Genomic DNA, 25,138 nt, shown 5'->3' with positions numbered 1-25,138 from the left:
AATGAAAGAACCAGTGGAATGAGAAAATAGGAATAAATAGGAAACCCCTGAATAAATTCTGTCAACACGATATTTTCCACAAGAAATTATTTAGTCTGGGAAAAACCTGAAAACATCACGGTTGAAGCAAGCACTTTCCTACTAAGTATCGTTCTTCGGGATTACTGGTTTTACTATAATATATTGTATATCCTATATCTAGACCCATATTTATTTGTCATTGCGCCCCTGTGCTCTAAATAATTTGCCGCCCCCTCGCACAAATTTATATCTCAAACAAGGAAACAAGCCGTGATTTTGCAATCATACCAGCTCTTGTTGAGTAGCAGTTTATGTACTACAAATCACAAAGTTAGGCATTTTAAATGACCTAGTTCCCTCAGTGATGATTATGATGTGGTGTTGTGCCCGAAGAGCCGTGGACAAGATGAACCCATGGTAGTTTGTCATTGCCTTCCGTGGGATGATGATGACGTACTAAGGACGGGACCTTGGGATCTTAGGTGAGTGCTTAGTGTTCTTTGTTTAGTAATCGGAAGGTTTGGGGTTCGAATCCTGTAGATGACCATTTTGAGTGAGGATTTTTTCTCAGTTCCATCAGGTGAATACTGAAACAGTATCTGTACGTATATACACCGGCGACATCTTTTTATTGTTGTAGTTTGACATTTTAATTGTTAATTATTCCACTGTAACTTGGTCGTGTATGTAGACTGCATCTAGAGAATTATCGGTAAATAAACCAAGTGGGACTCCACGAATCTTGACGTATTTGTAGTGAAAATGTGCATTCACCAGATAGCACTAGATGTTGAGGTGTGTACTACTTTGTTCTGCCAATATGGAAGATTCTGTATGTAGTAGGCTAGGCCAAAAAATAAAAAAATGTCATTTCAAGTCGTAATACCGCGGAGAAGTTGCGAATTAGGAGAGACAAATTGGAGTAAAAAGAAAAATAAGATCGGTTTACATCTTCCGGTTGTGCATGTCCTCTAAATTTTGCCGAATTTGAAACATTTCACATTTTTATGATACTTTTTATCAGACTTAACTTATCAATATTTAAAAATAATAGCTCTAGTGAAATCTTACTCGAACCAATAATGACTTACAAAAAAAAAAAAAAAAAAAAAAAAGATAGTTCAAATAGGCCAAGGTATTCCCCACGTGCAACGACTGTCAATTCTTACAACAAGCGCCTGAATTTCCTAGAATTGACAGCAGTTACGAGAGCGGAATACCTTTACAAATTTAAAATGAAATGAAATCTTCGTTTTACGACTCACGGTTATACCGGTTAGGCTAAAGGAGACGGTGATTGTGAGAAATGAATGAAATGGTGGAATGAAGAAAGTGGGAGGAAACGGGAGAACGCCGAGAAAACCCACGCACACGATGTTTGTCCACCACAAAGTTCACTTGGCGGGAGCAGGGTTTGAACTCGGGACCGCAAGCACCAGAGGTGAGCGCTCTACCACTGAGCCACCGCGGCCCCTGTTTACAAATTTAAATAATTATGTTTTGTAAACTATTATCTGTTTAAATAAGATTCGACTAGAGACATTACATTTAAATATTGTAAGTTAAGTCAGATAGAAAATAACGTAGAAATTTGAAAGTTTTCAAATTCGGCAAAATTTAGAGCACATGCACGACCGGAAGATGTAAACCGATTTTATTTCTCTTTTTACTCGTTTTTATTCTTTTCAATTCGCAATATTTTGCGCGGTATTATGACTTGAAAAATAATTATGCATTATTTCTCCCTCCCTATTGTGTAGTCCTGCATGGGGAAATTCTTAAATGACTCATGTGCATTGATTCACAGTATTTTTACGTTCACATAATTGCTTTAAGTTACGAAGGAGTGGGTATAATGTAAAACCTATAATATTATTCGAAAATGCATGTCTTCAAAAAAAAATCTACACCATTGAGTATTGAGTTAATATTCAGTGTAAATATAGGTTTATATAGTGTAAACAAAATAAGCATTCTATGATTAAAGCATCCATAATTCTGGAATATTTGTGTACTAGCAAAACTAAAGTGAAATATATTGCTACATATATTAATTCCAACTGATCGCTGTGTGACATAGAAGTACGCTTTTAGGATCGTAGTAACGACAGAGAGAAACAGGTAGAGCAAAAGAGGAGAGGGAAAGTTGTAGGGTAGGGGAATTCAATACACAAGTGTTGCCAGTGTACAAGTTGTTACGGATACACGCGTAACGTATCTTAAAAAAAAAAACATCGATGTTGTTATTTGCTTACCATTACTCCCTTTATCAAGGTCAGGTCTGTTGTGTGATTCTTGTTCTACACTTTTGATTTTCTGTGAATGAAAGCAGTAAACTCTAACGTCATAGATCATCCACTTACAATAGACAATATATGTAGGAAGGTGCGGGTTATCCTGAAAAGAAAAAAAAGAGTATAACTTACCCATGTAAGGCTTTGTTCCGGACATAGATGTCGCTAGCTGTCCATCCTTTAGGACGGTTGCGATGTTGAAATCTGTTAAGTGCACGTGACCTGCAAGTACAAGAAAAAATGTTCTTTAAAATTGCAGCTCTTTGAGAACCTACTTTGAAAAAATGAAATCTTTGAGTTTCAGTCCCACGTTTATACCGGTAGGGCTAAAGGAAACGGTGATGATGAGAAATGAGTGAAATGGTGGAACGAAGAAAGTGGGAGGAAACGGTAGAACCCTGAGGAAACCCACACACACGGTGTTTGTCCACCACAAGGTTCATTTGGCGGGGGCTGAGATCGAACCCGAGACTCCAAGCACCAAAAGTGAACGCTCTACCACTGAGCCACCACGGCCCCTAAGACAGAAAAATGTCTTACCGAATTCTGGGTTAACTACGGTAAACGTATATACGTATCCTTATAGGCAACCATACATTCTTTAGAGTGATTAGGGTTGCATAATAACAAAGGGATCGTACTGCAACGTTTAGGAACACTAATGTAACATTCTGCTGTCTGTTTGTAATATTTTCAACAGGTCGGTTACGTGATTGAACTCGGTTATTGTTTTTTGTTAAAAATATTATTGAGTTTAGTCAAATCTCCATCCACTTAAGTTTTTGCTTTTATATTGTATACATTCTTTATATTAAGAATGAGCAGGTATATTGAAGAGCTTGTATGGATTATGAGCTTTGGACCATAAACTCATATTTTATATTTCGAGTCTACGATATTTTTCTTTTTTGTAAAATCCTGGCATAATAGCTCAGTGTAGGCGACAGGTACATTAATCCAGAGGTACCGATGGAAGCTTAATGCATATATTAAAGCTGTATTTTATTAATAATCAATTTTCTTATGTAGTTTTCAATAATTATTATTATTATTATTATTATTATTATTATTATTATTATTATTATTATTATTATTATTATTGTAAATTACGACTTTAACATACTGATGTATCGGTTTGTGGCCTATATCAAATGGAACACGTTAATTCACTCTACCGTATCTACTACTACGCCAACTTAATATAAAGAATAGGATCTAATTACATTCTTTTTTAAAAAATAAGTACATTGAGATTTGACTTAACTCATTAACACATAAATGTAAAAGGTGGAGTAAAATTTTAGGGTGTACGTTTTTATTTCTATTATTTTCATATTTATTTAGTTTTTTAATAACATTTAAAAAGTATGATTTCAGAAGCATCTATCTATCACAAAGTAGAATTGTAGTAAGTTAATGCAATATTATCTTCTGCTTCATGACTAAGCTGCTGAAAACACTGGCTATGTTCTACTGGATCACAGATTATTTGTTCGGTAAAAATAGAGGTGCTAACTGTGAGCAGTATAATATAAGTAGATATCATGGAGGTGAATAATTATACTTATATAAGCCATAAATAACTTCCGGTATTTACATAATAAATAAGTGACCATTCGAATTTACTGGTTCAATTTAATACCGTTTTCCTTTATGTATTGAAGATCCTGAAGTGTTCTTGTGTAGCTCACTGGAAACAATTGGGTTTCCTTTACTCGTTATCTGGAAGTAACGGACTCGTATTTTTCACTGTATAAATAAACACACACACACACGCACCCATCTGTGTTACACGCAGGAACTCATCGCAGACCGGAGTTAGTTCTATTCATCGCAGCTGAGGAACATCATTAAAAGCTACCAATTCCCCAATCACCACTTCTTGTCTCTTCAATCCCTTCAAATCTAACGTTGGAAGGGAAATCAGGCAGAAACTTCCCAAATGGGAGCCAGCTCTCTTCGTTAAATAATCCTTCGTAAATAAGGACGGTTCTACTACCTAATCTATTAGCACAGAACGAAATGCAAACGCTCCCGCATCTTACAATCTTTGTACATAACCTTTTTTATAAACTAACAAAAATTGGCCTTCTCTCTTCACAGGGCAACCCATTCAACGAAGTTTATCCCATCAAGTGTTGTTCCAATCCCATGTCTCTGAGTCTATCAGTCAAGTAGTTTCCTGAATAGCTTTTAGCGTAGCTCCCCCTGTGACAGACAAGAATATTTTTTTTTATTGGTATGAATATAAAGAAAGAGTGTAAAGGGAAATGAAAGAACGCGAATGGTTAGAAGAATTAAAGTACGTGTATGGTTCTTTGAACAAAAAGTTTTTAAAAAATATAAAAAGTTTCACTGTTCCGTTTATTTTGTTTTGATTATTTAAGGAGATTCTAATTATAAAGTCATTTTACACTTAAATTTATATATCATGGGTATAGAAGCAAAATCGGCTAAATCCATTTTTTAAAAATTTTGTCAGGAAACGAAACTAAAGTGACTCCCTTATGTTTCAGAATTGTTTAACAATTGTTTTCCTTTAGTGGTAGATTTATAACTCATTTGCAGTAAGTAGTGACCTAAACAAAACAAAAAATTGTTCAACAGTTCAGAAACATAAGGGCATCATTTTTGTTTCCTTTCCTGACAAAATTCAAAAATGGATTTAACCGGTTTTGTTTCTATACCCCTGATATATATATATATAAAAAAGAAAGTGACTACGTTTGTAACTTAATAACTCTTGAACCACTCAACCAATCCCGATCAAATTTTCAACATAGATGAGGTTGAAGCCTGGACTGGATTTTATCATTTCAATTTGACTGTACAATTTACGGGAGGGGAAGGAGGAGATATATAAAAATGGATAAAACTTAGTAACTGTTAAATTACGCGACTGATCTGGATCAAATTTGCCACATAAATGAGGTTCGGGCCAAGGATGGTTTTTATCATTTCACTTTGACGGTCAACCAAGGGCGGATCCAGGACGGACTTCTGGGGGGGGGTTGTAATACTGCTACTTAGAGCTACTTTTAAGAGCTTCAAACTCTGGGATGGGTTTTATTTATATATAAAATTAAAAAAAAAAAATTTCCTCTTCTGGGGGAGGGATTGCCCCGATCCTCCTCTGGGTCCGCCATTGCAGTCAACTTAGGGGAGAGGGACAGGGGGAGATATATATAAAAATTAAAAATGAAAGCGACTACCTAATGACTTAATAACTCTTGAACCATCCGACTCATCTCGAACAAATTTGCAACAAAGATAAGGTTCGGTCCTGGGATGGTTTTTATCATTTCACTTTGACGTTACAACTTAGGGGAGGGGGAGAGATTTAAAAGTGATTGAAAATGACCGATGTTAGTGCCGAATCTATAATTTTCGGGTAAGCTGAAATGAACAATGACACTTATGCTTGTTGTATGTTTGATCTAAAGGTATTTCATGCAAACAGAATTTTATTTAAAAGTTTAATATTTCATACTAAAAAAATAGTTCAAATATGGGACTTTGTACGCTTGTATATGGAGCTTCACCGCATGTTTTGCGAGATTACTCGAAACTAAGTGAAACGGATGTGGCGAATTTTGATACTAGACGCCTCATATCTGTGTTTTTAAAGGTGTAATCTTCAACTTCGCTAGATGAACCTGAAAGAAAAGTTCAGAAGACTCTTCGTCAGAATAATTAGTCACGAGTTCCGAAGCAGTACCTCCCAACTGTGAAACGAGGAATGTAATTAATTATATACAATTACTGATGTTCCATTTGTTTCTTAAATTAATTCGAATTGGCGTTTCAAAGGTTATTTACTGACTGCCTTTATCATAAAGAGTTGCATTAATTTGATAACTTTTGTACTTAGGTATAATCATTTTTAGTATAATTTTGTTACATTGTTATGATCATATTAATAAATTAAATTATAACAATGTAACAAACTTATACCAAATACAATTATAAAACAATTATTTGAACTAACAGAACTCTGACGATAAAGAAAGTCAGTTACTTTTGATATAGTTACTAGTTCGAATAAAATAAAACATACGTATAATATGAAAGGTTTTGATTATTTTTAAAGGTAACCAAGTAACTACTATCGCTTTTTGTGGAGGTCTGTGTTCAATTGGCTCTCACACTGTGAGTTGAATACGAATGGAGATAAAGCGAAGGTTAGTTGTTGATTTGGTTATATCCAACATCCTACCTGGTTGTGGCAGTTCAGTTACACCGTGAACTTGCGTAAGGACAGAGTGAACATGCGACCTCCACAGCGTGTCATAAGGGCGTGTATGCTGTACGAGTTCAAACTGGGATCAAACGTCGCTGTAGCGGGGCGGAAGACATGCCAGGTCTCTGGTGAACATGTCGTGACTACGCGGATAGTGCAGCGGTGGTTTAACAAGTTTAAAGACGGTGACGAAATACTCGCAGAGGTACCACGTGCCGGACGACCAACACATGTACGAAATGAAGATCTTCAGGCAGCAATTGGAGGAACAGTGGCCAGACATGTGAGGAACTGGGACTACAATTCAGTGTGAGTGAAGAAACCATTTGCAGCACCTCCTTCAACTTGGAAAACACTACAAGTTGGGTCGATGGGTCCCACATAATTTGACTCCAGGTCAGAAGGCAATGCGGGCAGACACCTGTGTTTCTTTGCTGTCCCGTCTGAGGAAGGAGCGATTTCTGGACAGGGTGTTGACATGTGATGAGAAGTGGGTCCTGTACGAAGCTCCACGGCGTCGTCATAATTGGCTAGAATCCCATGAACCAGTTCTAAAACAGCCGAAACCAGCACTGCACCAGAAGAAGGTCCTCCTCTGTGTTTGGTGGACTGCTTGCGGCATCGTGCATCGGGCACTGCATGCACCTGGTCAGAGCAGCAATGAAACTGTGTAGTGTCAGCAGTTAAACGTGTACAAGAAAAACTCCAAACTCTAGAGTCAGCAGTTCTGAATCGCAAAGGGGTCCTCCTGTTACAGGACAACACTAAGACCTACGTGGCTAGGATGAACCGGGACACCATTCTACACTACTGCATCCTCCATATTCCCTGGATATTGGATCATCCGACTATCGCTTGTTCCATTCCGTGGATAATCATCTTGGAGGACGCTAGTTCAAATCCCTAGTAGAGATACAATATGCACTTGATACCTTCTTCCACCAAGTTCTACCGCGATGGAATCCATGGCTTTCTAGAATGAAAAGCATGTCGAATACATAAAGGAATGTAATTGTGCATCTCGAAGGTACTACTTCATTCATATCCACAATATTTTACAAAATCTAAAGGGAACAACTTTGGATTATTTAACGTATATATATCTACGTGATCTTTCGCTAATCGAATCACGAGAAAAACAGCTGAGCCGATTGAAATTATATTTGTACACAGTTAACATCAACACTGAATTGATCTTTCACCATGTTACTTTGATTAAAACGCATATCCTTACGGAAGAAGCGGATATGAGGAAAATTGAGTATCTCACGACCCTCTCCAGTCAGCAACATAAAATATAAACGGTCATTCATTAAATATAAACGGTCGCATGTCGCAGCGTTGCTGAAAATTTTTGTTTTAAGGAGTGTATTGGAACATTTTATATCTATAGTACTTTGTATATAGCTATAAATGTATGTTCTCGCATAAATCTGGAATGCCTGGAGCAAACTTGATACTCATACGACTAACAATCTGGAAATAAATACTGTGGAGACAAGACACCCCTAGGACCTCTAGAGGCGGGAAGGAGTGAAATGTTATAATAGCAATGACGATATTAATGTAAGAATAACTGTATTTCTGGACTTTTGGCATCTACGGCTATTTCAGCCCGTCACGTATTATGGACGTCCTTTGGCAACCACATTTCCCGGTGAAGGAAAAATGAATGGCGAAAATAAAGGAAGTGGCCTGGGACAGTTAAGTTAGGTACACTCCGCATCAAAAAATTGCGACAGCTAACGCCGTGCAGCTAGGCCACCCAATATACACCTCCTTATCCCATAATCGTGTCTGGTAGAGAGACTCCCTCCTCTCCTCCTTTCTTCTCTCCCATACTAAAATTACCTAACAACATGAACGCAATTCTAATTTCAAACTACACATGTATTAGTATCGATAAAATGAAATAACAAAACCGAGACGAAACAAGATTCATCAGTTAATTTAGGGAGAAACTGAAACACACAATGTAAAATTCAAACCAATGGATGTCTATTTTTCAGAGGTTCAGAAACGAGGCAGAGAGAGAGACAGAGAAGATGAAAGAAGAAGGAAAAGAAAAGGGAGAACAGAAAAATGTGGAATTTTAAACTGAGTAAAAAAAGAACCTAACATTATAAAGTTGCGTTACCAGAAATCCAACAGTAATATAGAAATAACATTTGTTTTTGTATATTTTTTCTCAGGACTGGTCGAATATATAGAGCATGCTTGAAACATTCATTAAGTCTCTTTCATAAACGATAGCACACTCAATTTACAGTAGAACTGTAGATCTCACAGACACATCTAAGATAATGTCAAAAGTTTAACACATGCTTTGTTCTCGCGTGGTTGGGTTATAAATTCTGTAATGTTCATTGGACGTACTGATGCAAACTACATTCTAATAAACCCAGTAGCGTAGGTCATATCTTCCATTCCAGACTACTAATGCGAAGTGAACAAAAAAAAAAAAAAGAAAAAAAAAGAAAAAAAGAAAAGAAAAAGGAAGAAAGAAAGGAAGATAAAATTGAATGGGTCCTATTTTGCTGGTAAATTTTTATCAGACATATGCTATATTAAAAGTCCAAACCGTATCATAATGAAAAGTTACAAATGTTCAAATGGAAAATTGGATGATCCTTATAGATGTAGCAGACCTTGCATGTTTCAATTTTCAACATGAATAAATCAAATTGAATTATAAGATGGAAACAAATTTGGGTCGAACTAGTATAAATAAAATTTTGTTTTCAAATAACCAAAGAGGTTGCCATTTTCTAGTCTTTTCCGAAGATTTATCTGTACCGAACATCCAGCATCACTTTCCTCTCTTGCTAATATAACGTTGTAATTTACACAGAGAGAATGAACATGCTAGAGCTCAAACGAATCATAGTGTCAGTCGGATGATGTTGGTTAACTTATGGGCCACCACTGGGTCGAGGATTCAACCCGTAGTGAACCGATAATTCGACTGAGACTCGGTAACCCAGATGATAAAAAAGATATTTTGCTTATTCCCTTGCGTTTAAACAGTATTTCTTTCAGAGATGACCAGGACTGGAGATATTATGTCTAGAGCACGAAAAACTCCACGCTGAAGTTGCCAGTTAATTATATCTCCAGACCGGGTCTATCGGTCTCTTGCTCCGTTTCAACTTTGGAACATGCACACGCACGTGAAGTGCGTGTATACGTGAGAGAGAGGGAAAGAAGTGAAAGATGCAACGATAGGATAGGGAAACGTCAAGAAAGAGAGAGGGAGAGAAAGAGAGAGAGAAAGAGAGAAAAAGAGAGGGAGAGAAAGAGAGAGAGAAAGAGAGAGAGAGAGAGAGAGAGAGAGACGAATATAAATATGAAACATACTTATCATTACAATGTATGATGAAGAACGCACACACTGTTTATTCGAAGTCTCGCCAGTGATGCTTTGTAAGTTCTCCAACAGAAGATAAATCTAGGTGCAAATAACCTTACAGGAAGAAGCTTGATCGTTTTAATAATCAAGGCTAAAGTAAGTAATGTTTGGCATTTAGCTTCAGGTGGCATGGTAGTGGAGCGGTAACGTAATGGAATTACGACTAATACAGCTGTCCAGCATAGGTTCGAATCCTGTTCACGCCAAGCTTGCATTTTTTACAAAGTGACAATGAAGAATCGATTTCTCATATTATACGTGCAATGCTTAAGAACGTGGAAGCAAACACCTTTATCATGATAGAGACAATTTACGAATGTTAGTTGGGAAAGGGCAACACTTCATTGATCTGCAGTAAACACTTTTCATGTTATAGTTCTCGGAAAGAAATATTACAGCATTTCTTGAACAAAGTTTGGGTAAAGCAATCGGTGGTGTAGTGGTAAAGTACCAGCCTTCCTAACGGTAAATCTGGGTTCGATTCCCCACCAGATAGTATAACTTTTTCGCATAAAATAATGGCTGCAAACAGAGATTTATCTTCTGTTGGAGAACTTACAAAGCATCACTGGCGAGACTTCGAATAAACAGTGTGTGCGTTCTTCATCATACATTGTAATGATAAGTATGTTTCATATTTATATTCGTCTCTCTCTCTCTGTTTTTTGACATTTCCCTATCCTATCGTTGCATCTTCCACTTCTCCCCCTCCTTCTCACGTACACACGCACTTCATGTGCGTGTGCGTGTTCCAAAGTAAAAACGGAGCAAGACCGATAGACCTGGTCTGAAGAATGCAATTAACTGCCAACTTCAGCGTGGTGTTTTTCGTGCTCTAGACATAATATCTCCAGTCCTGGTCAACTCTGAAAGAAATACTGTTTAAACGCAAGGGAATAAGCAAAATATCTTTTTTATCATCTGGGTTACCGAGTCTCAGTCGAATTATCGGTTCACTACGGGTTTGAATCCTCGACCCAGTGGTGGCCCATAAGCTAACCAACATCATCCGACTGACACTGACCCGTTTGAGCTCCAGCGTGTTCATTCTCTCTGTGTAAATTACAACGTTATATTAGCAAGAGAGGAAAGTGATGCTGGATGTTCAGTACAGATAAATCTTCGGAAAAGATTAGAAAATGGCAACCTCTTTTGTTATTTGGAAACAGAAATTTATTTATACTAGTTTGACACAAATTTGTTTCCATCTTATAATTCAATGTGATTTATTCACGTTTAAATTTGAAACATGCAAGGTCTGCTACATCTATAAGGAACATCCAATTTTCCATTTGAATATTTGTAACTTTTCATTATGATACGGTTTGGGCTTTTAATATAGCATATTTCTGATAAAAAGTTACCAGTAAAATAGGACCCATTCAATTTTATCTTTCTTTCTTCTCTTTTTCTTTTTTCTTTTTGTTCCCTTCGCATTAGTAGTCTGGAATGGAAGATATGACCTACGCTACCTACTGGGTTTATTAGAATGTAGTTTGCATCAGTACGTCCAATGAACACTACCGAATTTACAACCGAACCACGCGAGGACAAAGGATGTGTTAAACTTTTGACATTATCTTAGATGTGTCTGTGAGATCTACAGTTCTACTGTAAATTGAGTGTTCTATCCTTTTTGAAAGTGACTTAATGAATGTTTCAAGCATCCTCTATATATTCGAATAGTCCTGAAAAAATATATGAAAACAAACGTTATTTCTATATTACTGTTGGATTTCTGGTAACGGAACTTTATAATGTTAGGTTCTTTTTTTACTCATTTTAAAATTCCACATTTTTATTTGTTCTCCCTTTTCTTTTTCTTCTTCTCTCGCCTTCTCTCTCTCTCTGCCTCATTTCTGAACCTCGTTGTAATAGACATCCTTTGGTTTGAATTTTACATTGTGTGTTTCAGTTTCTCCATAAATTAACTTATGAATCTTGTTTCGTCTCGATTTGGTTATTTCATTTTATCGATACTAATACATGTGTAGTTTGAAATTAGAATTGTATTCATGTTAGTAGCTAATTTTAGTATGGGAGAGAAGAAAGGAGGAGAGGGAAGGAGTCTCTTTACCAGACACGATTATGGGATAAGAAGGTGTATATTGGATAGCCTAGCTGCACGGCGTTAGCTGTCGCAATTTTTTTTATGCGGAGTGTACCATCCTGGCATTGTCCTGGTGTGAATGAGAAAAAACAAAGAAAAAATTCAGGATGGCTTTCGTGAAAAAAATTACACACTGAGAAAACAAAGCGTAGTGGCGTACATAAAAACATAGGTTACATGCAAGGGCGCCCATGTTGTGGTTTCCAAAGGAGGGAGCAAGTACAAGCGACGTTTGAAACATAGTTTCAAATTTTGCTGTAACTAATGTAAAAATTCTATTGGGTTTTCGATATTCCCATGTACAATTTCCTCTTAGGGGGGCGATCGCCCCACCTTGCCCCGCATGATAGGCCCTCGGTTACATGTGTAAGTTCTGCAGTTATTGGACTTAACATACAACCCTATATAGCATCCTGCAACAAACATATAACTGAAACCGTATGTTTTATACGTACTTCCCCCTGTAAGTGTTCCATATGTATGTACTTTCCCATTAAAGAAAGTACTATATATTGGCAGTCGGAATCTCACATATCGATGGACGTATATGACATATAGCTGACGTATCTGACATACAAATTCGTATGTAATATACGGAAAACTGTTAGATGTCAGAATCCTGTAACAGCATGATGTAACATCTAGCGGAAAACGGGTAGTACGTACGCAGAATATGGACAAGGTATGCTCCGTACAGATTTCCATACTAAACATTCCGTATATTTCTAAAATCCGTTCTAAGGATTCAGTATACGTATTTGTATACTATACCGCTGTTTGGATAACGGATTTTTTTTCAGTGCACCTTTCTGAACGAGTGTCTCTAGTCTCCACCTCGAATTGAACCAAGAACCGCTCGCACCAAAAGCGAGATGTCGATATTAATGTCGAATTCGTGGTGTTCTGCGTTACTGAGATGAATATTGACTTCCAATACCGTTTAAGTTTACGTTCAGCCCAATCGGCTTAAGGTCGAGAAGGGGATGATATTACGGATTTTTATTATTACACTTTTGTTGAAATTTGTATCCTAAGGGGGGGGGGCGAAGATGATTAAAATATTCCCCGCAAACTTATTCTACTCCTGGGAAGAACAGGCATTTTAGCTAGTATTAACATAAAAATATCGCCGTACTGAACTTTTCCTAAGTTGAAAAAGTTTATATTAGGAAACGGTATATTGAAAAGAGTACCCTCTCACACCGCAACAAAGCATTTTTATGTAATGAGCTATATATATAGTGCTTCTTTGCAATGAAGAAAGAAATAACTACAGACGGAACTTTTACAGAAGTTTCTAACTATTCGGTTATATCTGGTTAATTGCAAACCATGTAGAAGGGATAGTTTTACCACCGTCCGGATTAAACTTAACAACAATTAAGCATTGGAAACTCATCTGAGATACGAAACTTTGATGTTAAGTTCCTTCAGCTGAAAGCGAAAGAAGATATAAATTTGGATCTCATTTCCTACAGAGAGTACAAACAGTTACAGAGTTTCATTAACTGCCGAGATCTAGGGGAGAGAAGGATAGGGAATGGGAGAGACGTATAGGAATGAATTAAGGAAGAAGCTTGGAAGGAATTGTCTTAACACAGATTATGAAGGGATTGCTTCCTCGTAATTAAGAGACTGGTACCAGCTTGCAGTCTCTTGAAATAGCCAGAGGTAATGTTTTTAATATCATGCGTTTCAGTACCTCCTTTTATATCAAGTTTAAGTACATATTTACTTTAAGCCTGACACAAGAAAATAGCATTTCTTGACTGAATGAAACATTTCTTGAATTAAATATACCATTTTTTAAAACAAGAAATAGCATAGGAGGTTCCATAAAAAAAACAACTTTTTGAGTGCATAACATAGAAATACATTGATGAAATTAACTATAATTTACATCTATATATATAAAAGAGAACGTACAAATCCTTTGTTAGCTCATCACGCTAATACGGCTGAACCAATTTCTTTCATTTTTGGGGGGTTATTAAGATTTGGACCCTAGATGGTTTTTATCATATCACTTTAATTTTCAATTACCAGTGTCTTGAGATAATTGACCATTCAAGTGTCCATAACGTAGAAATCCTTTGTTAGCTCATCATAGCTAAATCTAACCGTATTTATATGCAACCCACATGACCGTGTCACTCGGCGGGTTAACATAAATGACAGGCGATATAATGTTAACATTTACTGCAATCTTCTATGGTTTTTATCATATCACTTGAAAGCGAAAAAGTAAAAATTATCTAAGTAACAAAGTTTATTGCGTTCCGGGGTGACCCCAGCGAAGCGGGGTGAACGCTGCTAGTCTAATATAAATAAAATAAAGAGTTTGTTTGCGCTTCTGTCTGTCTGTGTGCGTCCTGGGAATTAGACGAGTGGACCGAAAGTTACCAGATTTTGATCACGGGTACCTTGGTCCAGGCCCCATACCAAAACGAAGCATTTAAAAAAAATCGAACCAGGGTGGTTTCACGGGGGTATTTACCGGGAGATGTAAAAGTAGTAGAAAACGACTAATATTAGTGTCAAATTCATAGTTTTCACGGTCGCTGATATCAATGGTAAAACTCCAATTACATTAACTTCCAAATTCACCCCATTCGGCTGCGGTCCGGGGGTCACCGGGGGCAGGATACCGAGACATGTAAAAATAACCCAAAATCACCGATATTAGTGACAAATCCATAGTTTTCGCGGTTACTTAGATCAATGGTGACACTTCCATTAGCGATGACTTTCAAATTCAGCTACTATTGTATGTAGGCCGGGGGTCACCTGCTGTGGAGGTTACTGGGATATGTAGGACTAATCAAAAATGACCAATATTAATGTCAAATCCACAGTTTTTGCAGTCGCTGAGATGAATGATGATATTCCCACAGCCGTTGACTTCCAAATACAGCCCCCATCGGCTGGGAACCAGATACGATTTTTTTAAAATTCGAACCAGGCGGTCTCACGAGGCGTTTACCAAGATATGCAAAGGTAGTAGAAAATAACCGATATTTTTGTTCTTTCGTTGTTCAGTTTGTTTACATAGATATTTTATCTGACCCATGCGAAGAATGGGTATTTCAGCTAGTATGACATATTTTTGCAGTGTATGCTGTCTGCGATTATGCATGAAATATGGTCTCACTCAAATGCCTTTCATGATCCTTCTTCACTCTCGTTCCTTTGATGAGATTTTCCATAACATTTCGGCATACTTGCAACTCTAGTTCCTAGAAATTACACGCTGAATCTCGGCATTGAGCTCTGTAAGTAATCGTAGTTTGGTGGAGTACATACACTGAAAAAAAGTATGTGGCATACGTAACAGCGTAGGTTACATGTGTAAATCCTGTAGTTTTTGGATTTAACATATAGCAGACATATAATTTTAAAAAGTATATTTTAGACGTGCTTTCCTTATAAATGTTTAAAATAAACTTTTTTCCGTACGAACGAAAGAACTGTATATAGTTGATCAGGATCTCACATACAATAGAATTGTGTAACATATAGCTGGTACCAAAGACTGTTAGTTGTCAAACATCCTGCAAGGGTATGATGTAACATCTAAGGGCAATACGTACGTAGCATATGATTAACATATGCTCCGTACGGAATCCTGTAGTAAACATAAGGATTCCGTATACAGTATTTGTACAATATACCGCTGTTCGGATAACGGATTTTATACAAGATTTCATATACCCCTACAGAAAGAAATTGCATGATGTCAAATCACAAGTTTTAGGTGACCAATACACGTTACCGTTGCGAGAAATCATCCAGCCAGGGAACCTCTCTCATAACAAGTTCATACAGTTCCTAGACGTACAAAAAACAGATACCTATCATGCGCTATTCGGTACTCCATGACTACTAACCACAAAGACAATGCATGATAATCGTGTAACGTTCAGTGTTGCCAACTTACTACAACATAAATTTTAAAATTTTCGGTCTTTATGGGACACCCTTAAGGATGCCATTCAGAGTATTTTTTTGCTTCAGTCCCAAATTCGTAATTTATTCGTCTTTTACAGATAAGGATTGCTTATTTACAGATAAACTCAAAATATGTGTATACCCAATGTCACTGACGCGCCTGCTCCATACGGGAGCAAATCATTGTACTACCGCGCGCTGACTCTTCTGCTATGCTTCTGTCCTTACTCGGGAAAATAGTATTCCTGCCTTTTTGTGCTAATCTAGCACAAGTTGGTTAGGGTTTTTGTACAATAGTTGTTACGAAAGAGGTGCACTTAAGCCTCCTAAACACAACCTGCACCAAAGAATGTAGTTCATACATCAAGAATGATTAGTAGTGTTGCCACGAGACGAGACGAGACGAGACATCAGGCTGTCTCGTCTCGTCTCGTTTAAAGCATGTCTCGTCTCATGTCTAGTCTCGAAAAAATGTGCTCGTCCCGTCTCGTGTCTCGTCTCGAGAGGTTCTGTCCCGTCCCGTCTCGTCTCGTCTCGTTTGTCTCGTTTTGTCTCGTCTTGTCTCGTAAAAATATAGCAGCATACCATGGGAACGAAAGTAAAATGTAGCAGGCTGCACCATGCTAATCAAGATACAACTAACAAGGGAAGAGAGGGAGATTATATATCGAAGTGGAAGATGGTTTATATACCAATCGAAAGCACTAATGACGCCTATTACAAAACTGTAATAAAAATTTTCCGAATGCATATACTGTGCGAGTTATATGCATATACAGGGTGTCCAGAAAATCCATTTCCACCCCTTGAAATTGCAAACGATGAGACAGATGCCAAAACTGGAAAACACGTGTTTGATCATTATAAAAGTACAATATATCAAAGCAAACATTGTCGTCCCAGGGCCACCCGCAGAGTCCCAGGCGGGATCCAACTCAAAAATTACAAAAGGTAAGGGGGTCAAGTAGTATATCGTTCGAAACTTCTTAGGAAATGAAAGAAGACGAACAAGTCCCAACTCTCTAAAATTACCCTGTGCAAAATGGCGGCCGGTCAAACTGTCAGCAAACACGTCATTGTAAAGTCGATGGCCACCCCCAAAAAAATCCTGAAACGGTGAGGCAGATGTCAAAAAAGAAAAAGATGTGAGTCATCTTTTCAAAAGTACAATGATTGAAAGTAAAAATGTTTGTCCCAGGGTCCTCCACAAGGTTCCAGACGGGGTCCTACTCAAAATTTTCAAATGGCATATATAGTCAAATAAAGCTGTTGAGAAATAAAAGAACACGGAACAAGTCTCGATCCTCTAAAATTACCCTGTGTAAAATGGCGGCCGGTCAAAATGTACATCTTCATTTCGATTTTCTGAGCACGTTCACTTTCCATTTTGCAATCGGCACTTGTTTTCATTCTGAGACATTTGGACGTATTTACTCTTCCTGGTGCAAGGAATTCTTTCGTTTGAATCATTTTATAATTGATAAACCAGATAACGAGCATAAGTACCACTGTTGTGCAGTCATAAACATAAATAAGTAGAGGTAAGAGTCTTTACTTCTGATGGCTCCAACCTCTACTTATTTATGTTCGTGGAAGTACATTATATGTTAACTAGTCAGTTCTATACTCAAATATGTCAAATGTTGTCGTTTCTTTTCTTTATGTCTTAATTTGCTTTTATTTTATTATTTTTTTTCTTTATTTAGATATTATTGGGCTCAAAGAGCAGAATCTCACAGTAGGGGCATTTCCTTTCTTTCCGTTGAGTACAAGAATTAAAGTGAAAATAAACTAAAACCCGGTTACAGAAAGAATAACTAAAATGCAAGATGTTTGCACAGTATTATCGTAGAGCGTCCATACTTGTTCTTTCTGCTTTCATTTAATAACAGCTTTAAACGATGTGCTACTTGACCTCCCTTGCCATTTGAACAATTTGAACATGACCCCGCCTGGGACATTGTGGAGGACCCTCAGACAAATATTTTTACTTCCAATCATTGTACTTTTGAAATGATGACACACGTGTTTTCCTGTTTTGACATCTGCCTCACCGTTTCAGGATTTTTTTGGGGGTGGCCATCGACTTTACAATTACGTTTTTGCTGACAGTTTTACCGGCCGCCATTTTGCACAAGGTAATTTTAGAATATTGAGACTTGTTCCGTCTTCTTTCATTTCCCAAGAAGTTTCGAACGATATGCTACTTGACCCCCTTACCTTTTGTAATTTTTGAGTTGGACTCCGCCCAGTACACTGCGGGTGGTCTTGTGACAAGAATTTTTGCTTTGATACGTTGTACTTTTAAAATGATCAAACACATGTTTTCGAGTTTTGGCGTCTGTCTTATCGTTTGCGATTCCAAGGGGTGGAAATGGATTTTCTGGACACTCTATATATCCATATAACTCGCATAGTATATGCATTCGGAAAATGTTTATTACAGTTTTGTAATAGGCTTCATTAGTGCTTTCGATTGGTATATAAACCATCTTCCACTTCGATATATAATCTCCCTCTCTTCCCTTGTAAGCTACAAGTATTACCCAGAACACACAAGACAAGAAATGTCACGGTAGCTACACCGTGAAGCCTTCACCTCTGGTGTATGTGGTACTCGGTTCGATCTCGGTTAGTGCCATGTGAGCTTTGTGGTGGACAAACATTGAATGTGTGTGGGGACCGCGGTGACTCAGTGGTAGAGCGTTCACCTCTGATGCTTGGGGTCTCGGGTTCGATCCCAGCCCCGCCAAGTGAACTTTGTGGTGGACAAACACCGTGTGCGTGGGTTTTCTTGGGGTTCTCCCGTTTCCTCCCACTTTCTTCATTCCACCATTTCATTCATTACTCATCATCACTGTCTCCTTTAGCCTAACCGGCATAACCGTGGGACGTAAAACTCAAAGATTTCATTTCATTTCATTTTTCGAATGTGTGTGTTTTCTCGAAGTTGTCAAGTATCCTACCACTTTCTTCATTCCACTACTTTTACCATCATCATCCATTCGGCCAAAGTTGCCTAAAGGTCTTAAAAATAAATTCAAATAAGCCCACAAGGCAAGGACAAATAGTTTACAAGATAATATATCTCTGCTGTTAGTTGTCTGAGGCTTCTCGACCCTGGCTTCTTTTTTTTTCATTCTAAAACATTGAAATTTGTTTCACCAGTTTCAATACACGAATATACAGTAAATTGCTCATAGGTACGTCGAAGATGAAGACACTAATGTTAAATAATGTTTACACGACAAGCAAAGTTCGATGTAAAGGTGTCATCATCCCCGACACTATCGTATACTATCAGCCCACTTGCTTTATAGGGTCTGTATATATATACAGAGAGAGAGAGAGATGGAAAGATATATAGATAAATAGAGAGATAGATATGTGTGTACACTTTGATTTCATATATTCCAGCCTTTAGGTTTCACAGTGTTAACCCATAACAATCCAAAAACTACTTTCCATTTTAGCATATATAGATTTGTTGCAATTATTTTTTTTTAAAAAAAAGCTCGGAACCAAATAATTTTATTGAGTAATGGAAAGTATTTGATTGAAATTTTATATGTTACTGCACACTAAGCTCTACTTAAAGTGCCATAGTAATGGGAGCTGAACGACACATCGGACGAAAAAATGCTTGGGGCCAGTCTTCATCTCCATGGTTCAAATCTGTTCCCATAACCGCGGGGTGTGTGCTACTATGTGGTGCTTGCCCCTTTTGTGTAACAAACTCATGACAGTACACCCAGATTAGCTAATGGTTAAAAAGAAAGTTGATTTTTGGGTGGCCATTTTGGATTAAAGTTCCTTATATTGTCGGGATCTATTCGCAATCATACAACGTACGCCGAGCGGTCTGCGGCGATAGACTATCGGCTTGAAGGCCCCGGGTTGAGTCCCGGAAGGGTCATGTGTATGGATTTTAACATTTGTTTTTTCGTACTGTGTCAGGAGGGGGGGGAATCGTACGGGATAAAAGGATTTCAGTCTGAAAAAAATGGAGAGAAAATCCTCCCCAGGGTACTTTAATGGGAGTAAGGAATTAGTAAAAATATAGGATATACATTTTATAGCAGGTTTAAAAATATGGTTTGGGTATCCTATTTCTTTTCTGTTAATTATATTCTTCAATGTTCGAATTTTGATCATTCTCATGATATTTTCTGCTTTCAACGGAGTTCCATGAATATTATACCAAATGTTCTTTACACTTATCAAGTTCGACAGGTTTAGTGTGCCTGTAAGAAACAATTTCTGAAGATAATTCAGGTCCTAATGAATATTATTCACTAGGAAAGGGAAGTATTCCCCTCCTCTCGAAGCAGAGGGCAATTTCGCACTCTGGTCAGATCAAACATTTCCGCGTAACAAAACGAAGGTCCTCCTGTAAAACTTCTTTACCTAAAGTGTTATTATTAATATCATAAATTTGCTGAAAGCAAACAATTTGAAGGGTTCGTCGATAATATCTTTGCTTCTTTTGTCGTCCGCCCGCCTTCCAAACGAAGAGGTGAATTTTACAACATGACTGCTGTATAATAAGCGAGCGATTGGTAAAATGGTAAAAGTGTGTTTTTATGTGTGTGTGCATGTGTGTGTGTGTGTGTGAGAGAGAGAGAGAGAGAAGACAAAATTTTAGTTGCAAGATGACATACTTCAATTGCCGTTTTCGGTTCATATAGCAAAAAGAATACCGCCACCAGAGAATAAAGACAAGTGTAGACCTTACCCAGTTTTCAAATTGAATAGATGGTGGTGGTAGTTCGGTTTCTTGACCTTGTAAAAATCTTCCCTGTCTTTGATTTTGTTTGTCATCATTCCAGCCAGAAATAAAAAAAATGAGAATTCCTCAGTTTACAGCAAGGAGAATGGGGGACAAGACATTAAGGATGATATTCCTGGAAGCTCATGTATCACGATTGTTTCATTCAATAGACAGAGGACACTTTCCTATGAAGGCTTTTCAACATGTTTTTTCACAAAGGGGATTTTCCTTTTGCAATCTGTATGACCACTGGCAATTTCAATCTTGGCCATTTCCGCCAGGGTTTTCATTTTCGAGACGCGAGACGAGACGAGACATTTCACGAGACGTCCCGTCTCGTCTCGTGTCCCGTCTTGTTTTCGAGACGGGACAAGTAGTGTGTCTCGTCTCGTGTCTCGTCTAAAAGGGTTCTGTCCCGTCTCGTGTCTCGTCTCGTAAACGAGACGAGACGAGACACGAGAAATGTCTCGTCTCGTGGCAACACTAATGATTAGTCAACGTTCAAGGTAGAAACACTCGTAGTAGTTAAAAAAGAAGCATTATGCAATGAATTTATGTATGTATCCTTATTCTCAATCTGCACCCAATCTAGTTTATTTCATTGATCGTATTAAAAGAATACATTCCAAATATTTTCTGTCTATTACTGATTCTATGGCTTTGCATGATTCCAGGTTATCACTACCTAACTGGTGTTTGTGCACAATTCTCTCGTGGAAATTCAGAATACCAATGGGGTGACCGGTGGCTCAGTGGTAGAGCGCTTACCTCTGTTGCTTGGGGTCTGTTTCGATCCCCGGCCAAGTAATTTTGTGTTGGATAACATGGTATCCATGGGTTTTTTCGGAGCAGTCCCGTTTCCTCCTACATTCTCACTCCACAAAGTCCTCCATCATCATTCACTTGCCTTAATCATCATCTCGCTTAGCCTAAAGGACACAATCGTGGGACATTGAACTGCAATATTTAATTTCATTTTATTTCAAAGAATACTGCCTCATCAGGAAGTCGCGGTCGGAAAGAGGGATTGCCGCCGTCGACGGTGGCGGGCCGCTGGAGGCAGCCGACACCCTTCCGCGGCGGCACGACGATCTACTTGTTCAAAGTTGCCGACCTTTTGCCGAGGCGGCAAGCTGTCGAAAATCATAAAATAAAATGCCTTTGCCGACCGTTTGCCGACTGTTGCCGACTGTCAGAGTCGACAAAACAGTAGGACAGGCCTCTTTCCAACGCTCTGCTGACTCATTATGCCGGCCTCTTTTCGACGGCGGCGGCGACGCATTTAATGTTCATTTCCCGCTCTTTGCCTACTATGCCTCGCGGTCGAAAATCACGCGGAAAGGCGCCGATGTCGGCGCCGGCAATCCGACTGCGTCATCTGGTCGACATGGACAAATTGTCCGACTGTAGGCGGCAGGATTCTGATGGGGTGATAATGAAGTAGGCTATATACCGTAATAGTCTTGTGCGATAATATAGTAACGCCAATTAGTCATCAAAATGAAGATAACGTTTTCTTAGATAGTATGTTCTGACGCACTTATGAATAGTAAGACACACATATCTTCAGCAATATTCCTTGGAATATAATTATTAAGATAATTACTTTAACCCTCCTATGGTCTTGGAGTTAATATGACCCCAAGGGTCGCATATTTCTTAAATAATTTCTTTGTACTTTGTTTTCGGTTACTGATTACTTTAGCATTTCTCGACCTAGTCTAGTTCTTTATGTAACACAAAAATTAAAAGTTAATTATTTTAAATAACGTTGTTAAATAAAAAGGTAACACATAAGACCTCGGGGTCATATTGACCCCAATGTTTAATATTTTCTATTATTTTATTTTACTTTTGCACGATGTTTGCTGTTACTCATTATTTTTGTATTCCTCGACCTAGTATAGTTCTTTATAATCCAAATATTAATAGTTAATTGTTTTAAGTAACTTTGTTAAATAAAAATATAACACATCATACCTTGGGGTCATATTGACCCCAATGTCTAATATTGTAATTTTCCTATTATTCATTATTATTATTATTATTATTATTATTATTATTATTATTATTATTATTATTATTATTATTATTATTATTATTATTATTATTATTAATCTAGCCTCAAGACACTAGATTAACTATTCAGTCTATCTTTCTTGTTTGCTTGCCCTTATAAGAAATTAAATAATTGGGGTCAAATAGACCCCAAGGACGGGCGGGCGGGCCTCGGTGGTCCAGTGGTAGAGCGTTCACCTCTGGTGCTTGGTGTCCCGGGTTCTATCCCAGCTCCTGCCTAATGAACTTTGTGGTGGATAAACACCGTGTGCGTGGGTTTCCTCCGGGTTCTCCCGTTTCCTCCCACTTTCTTCATTACACCATTTTATTCATTACTCATCATCACCGTCTCCTTTAGCCTAACCGGCATAACCATGGAACGTAAAATTCAAGGATTTCATTTCATTTTCATTTTTCCCAAGGACGGGCGTGTGTGTAGGTTTGAAGGGCCATAGGAGGGTTAAGATAAGACAAGATAAAGCAATTTATTGAAGCAGACTCCGATATCTCCACCTCAACTTGCCGAATAATCTGCCTCACCAATGAATTACTCTGCACCGTATCTTTTATGATACGAAGAGAACCCATAACCTACATCGAATCAGCTCTGCTAAAATCCCAAGCGTGGCCATCGAGAAGGCATTATCCACTGAACAGCAACACAATCTAACGTATAAATCTCTCACGTCTTAGAAAGGATTTGAGACAGCCGTCTCATGCCATTCCAAGTTTCGCCTCAGGAGAGATAGAAACAAAGGATACTTAGACGCTACCTTACAGATAACAGATGATAAAAAGTTACAACACAACAGAACTTTCCCCTGGAACTTACGTAGGTCGTGACTTCAACGAAAGGGGAAACCCAATGCCTTAAGCTCTTTGCAGAAGAACAGGGAGAAAACGGGAACATGGAGAGCATACGGTGATGGATCGATTATGCTAACAAGGTTATCTCCAACGACGAGTTGCAAGCTGGCATCTCTCTTTCCTTTCTCATTCTGATGGAAGAAGTGTTCTCTGACCAAAGTGACAAGTCAACAAACCATCCACGGTGGAAGACCATCTTCGCTCCAAACTTCTTTGGCTCAGCAGAAAGTTTCAGTTATATGCGCCCGTCTGTTTCAATTTCCGAACGACTGAATACAGACAGAACACAAAGTGTATTAATTATTCTTATGCTTTCACAAGTTATAAACGTTGGAGTCTTATGGTTGTCACTGAACTAGTATAAGATTATTTTTTTCTGTCATAATCTCCCTTCGTTGTCTAATCCTGGAATCTATTAAGCCAAAGAGATGACTATGGTAAAAGTTGCATTACAAAAAGTCAGACGAGTGTTGGGCCCAAGTGCTTATCCGTGTTTCGTATTCTTTATTTTAGGACAGGTTAGAAAGGAGAAAATAAAACAAGTGGAACAGAACAGCTAGTTCAAGAAAATATAACATGTGGGATATTTAAATGATCTTTATGTCTTGTATTATATGAGAGAACATTATTGCGAAAACCAATACCATCCTGATATTCTCTAAAGTGCATAAGGCATCTCTGGCAAACCTTTTATTGTTCTTATAGCTTTCTTCTGTCATTTGAAGACAATTTGAGCAGCCGTTGAATTACTCCACAACCATATACCGTATTGTAAACGATTATATATAGTATGGCGCTAAATTCGTTGTACAAAAGCAGAGGAGTGATTCCTGAGAGTAAAACAAACAAAAAAGTTCCTATAAGCATAGAGCGAAAAACCCATCGTTTACGTATCATAGGCTGCCGAAAACAGGAAAAAATGAATTCTAAAGGTCCATACCTCCAAAACTATGGGACCTACCGTAGTCGGGTCAAGACTTCACTTAAAAACTAGTATGTGCCCTATCCAAAAATGCATGTTTCAGCATCCTGAAGTGCTTCCACAACAATTTTTATATAGGGAGTTTGACTACGGGCCTATGATATAAAGCACTCTCCAACTACCTCCATAAAAATTGTTGCGTGAGTACCTCAGGATTCTAAAAACATGTATTTTTGGATAGAGCATATACTAGTTCCTAAGAGAAGTCTTGATCCGACCAAGGTAGGTCCCATAGTTTTGGAGCTATGAACCTTTAAAATTCATTTTTTCATGTTTTCGGCAGCCTATAACACGTAAATTATGAGATTTTCATCCTAAGTTTATTGGAACTTTTTTGTTTTTTTTACTCTCAGAAATCACTCCTCTGCTTTTGTACAACGAATTTAGCGTCATACTATCTCTCTCTCTCTCTGTATATATATATATAAAGCATAATAT

The 25,138-nt window shown here is 37.9% G+C and overlaps 1 protein-coding gene across 1 annotated transcript in view; it reads right to left on the bottom strand.

The window, feature by feature from the left end:
* Positions 1-25,138, bottom strand: part of LOC145667027 (serine/threonine-protein kinase 32B) — a 736,066-nt gene that overhangs the window by 89,598 nt on the left and 621,330 nt on the right. The window contains exon 6 of the mRNA XM_081734719.1: positions 2,448-2,537. Coding sequence (XP_081590845.1) covers positions 2,448-2,537 — 90 coding nt within the window. The remainder of the gene's footprint in view (positions 1-2,447; positions 2,538-25,138) is intronic.

Source organism: Thermobia domestica, chromosome 12 (assembly GCF_964235325.1).
Source record: "Thermobia domestica chromosome 12, izTheDome1.hap1.1, whole genome shotgun sequence".
In the NCBI taxonomy this organism is placed as follows: Eukaryota; Metazoa; Arthropoda; class Insecta; order Zygentoma; family Lepismatidae; genus Thermobia; species Thermobia domestica.
This window is presented reverse-complemented; position numbering and strand designations above follow the sequence as displayed.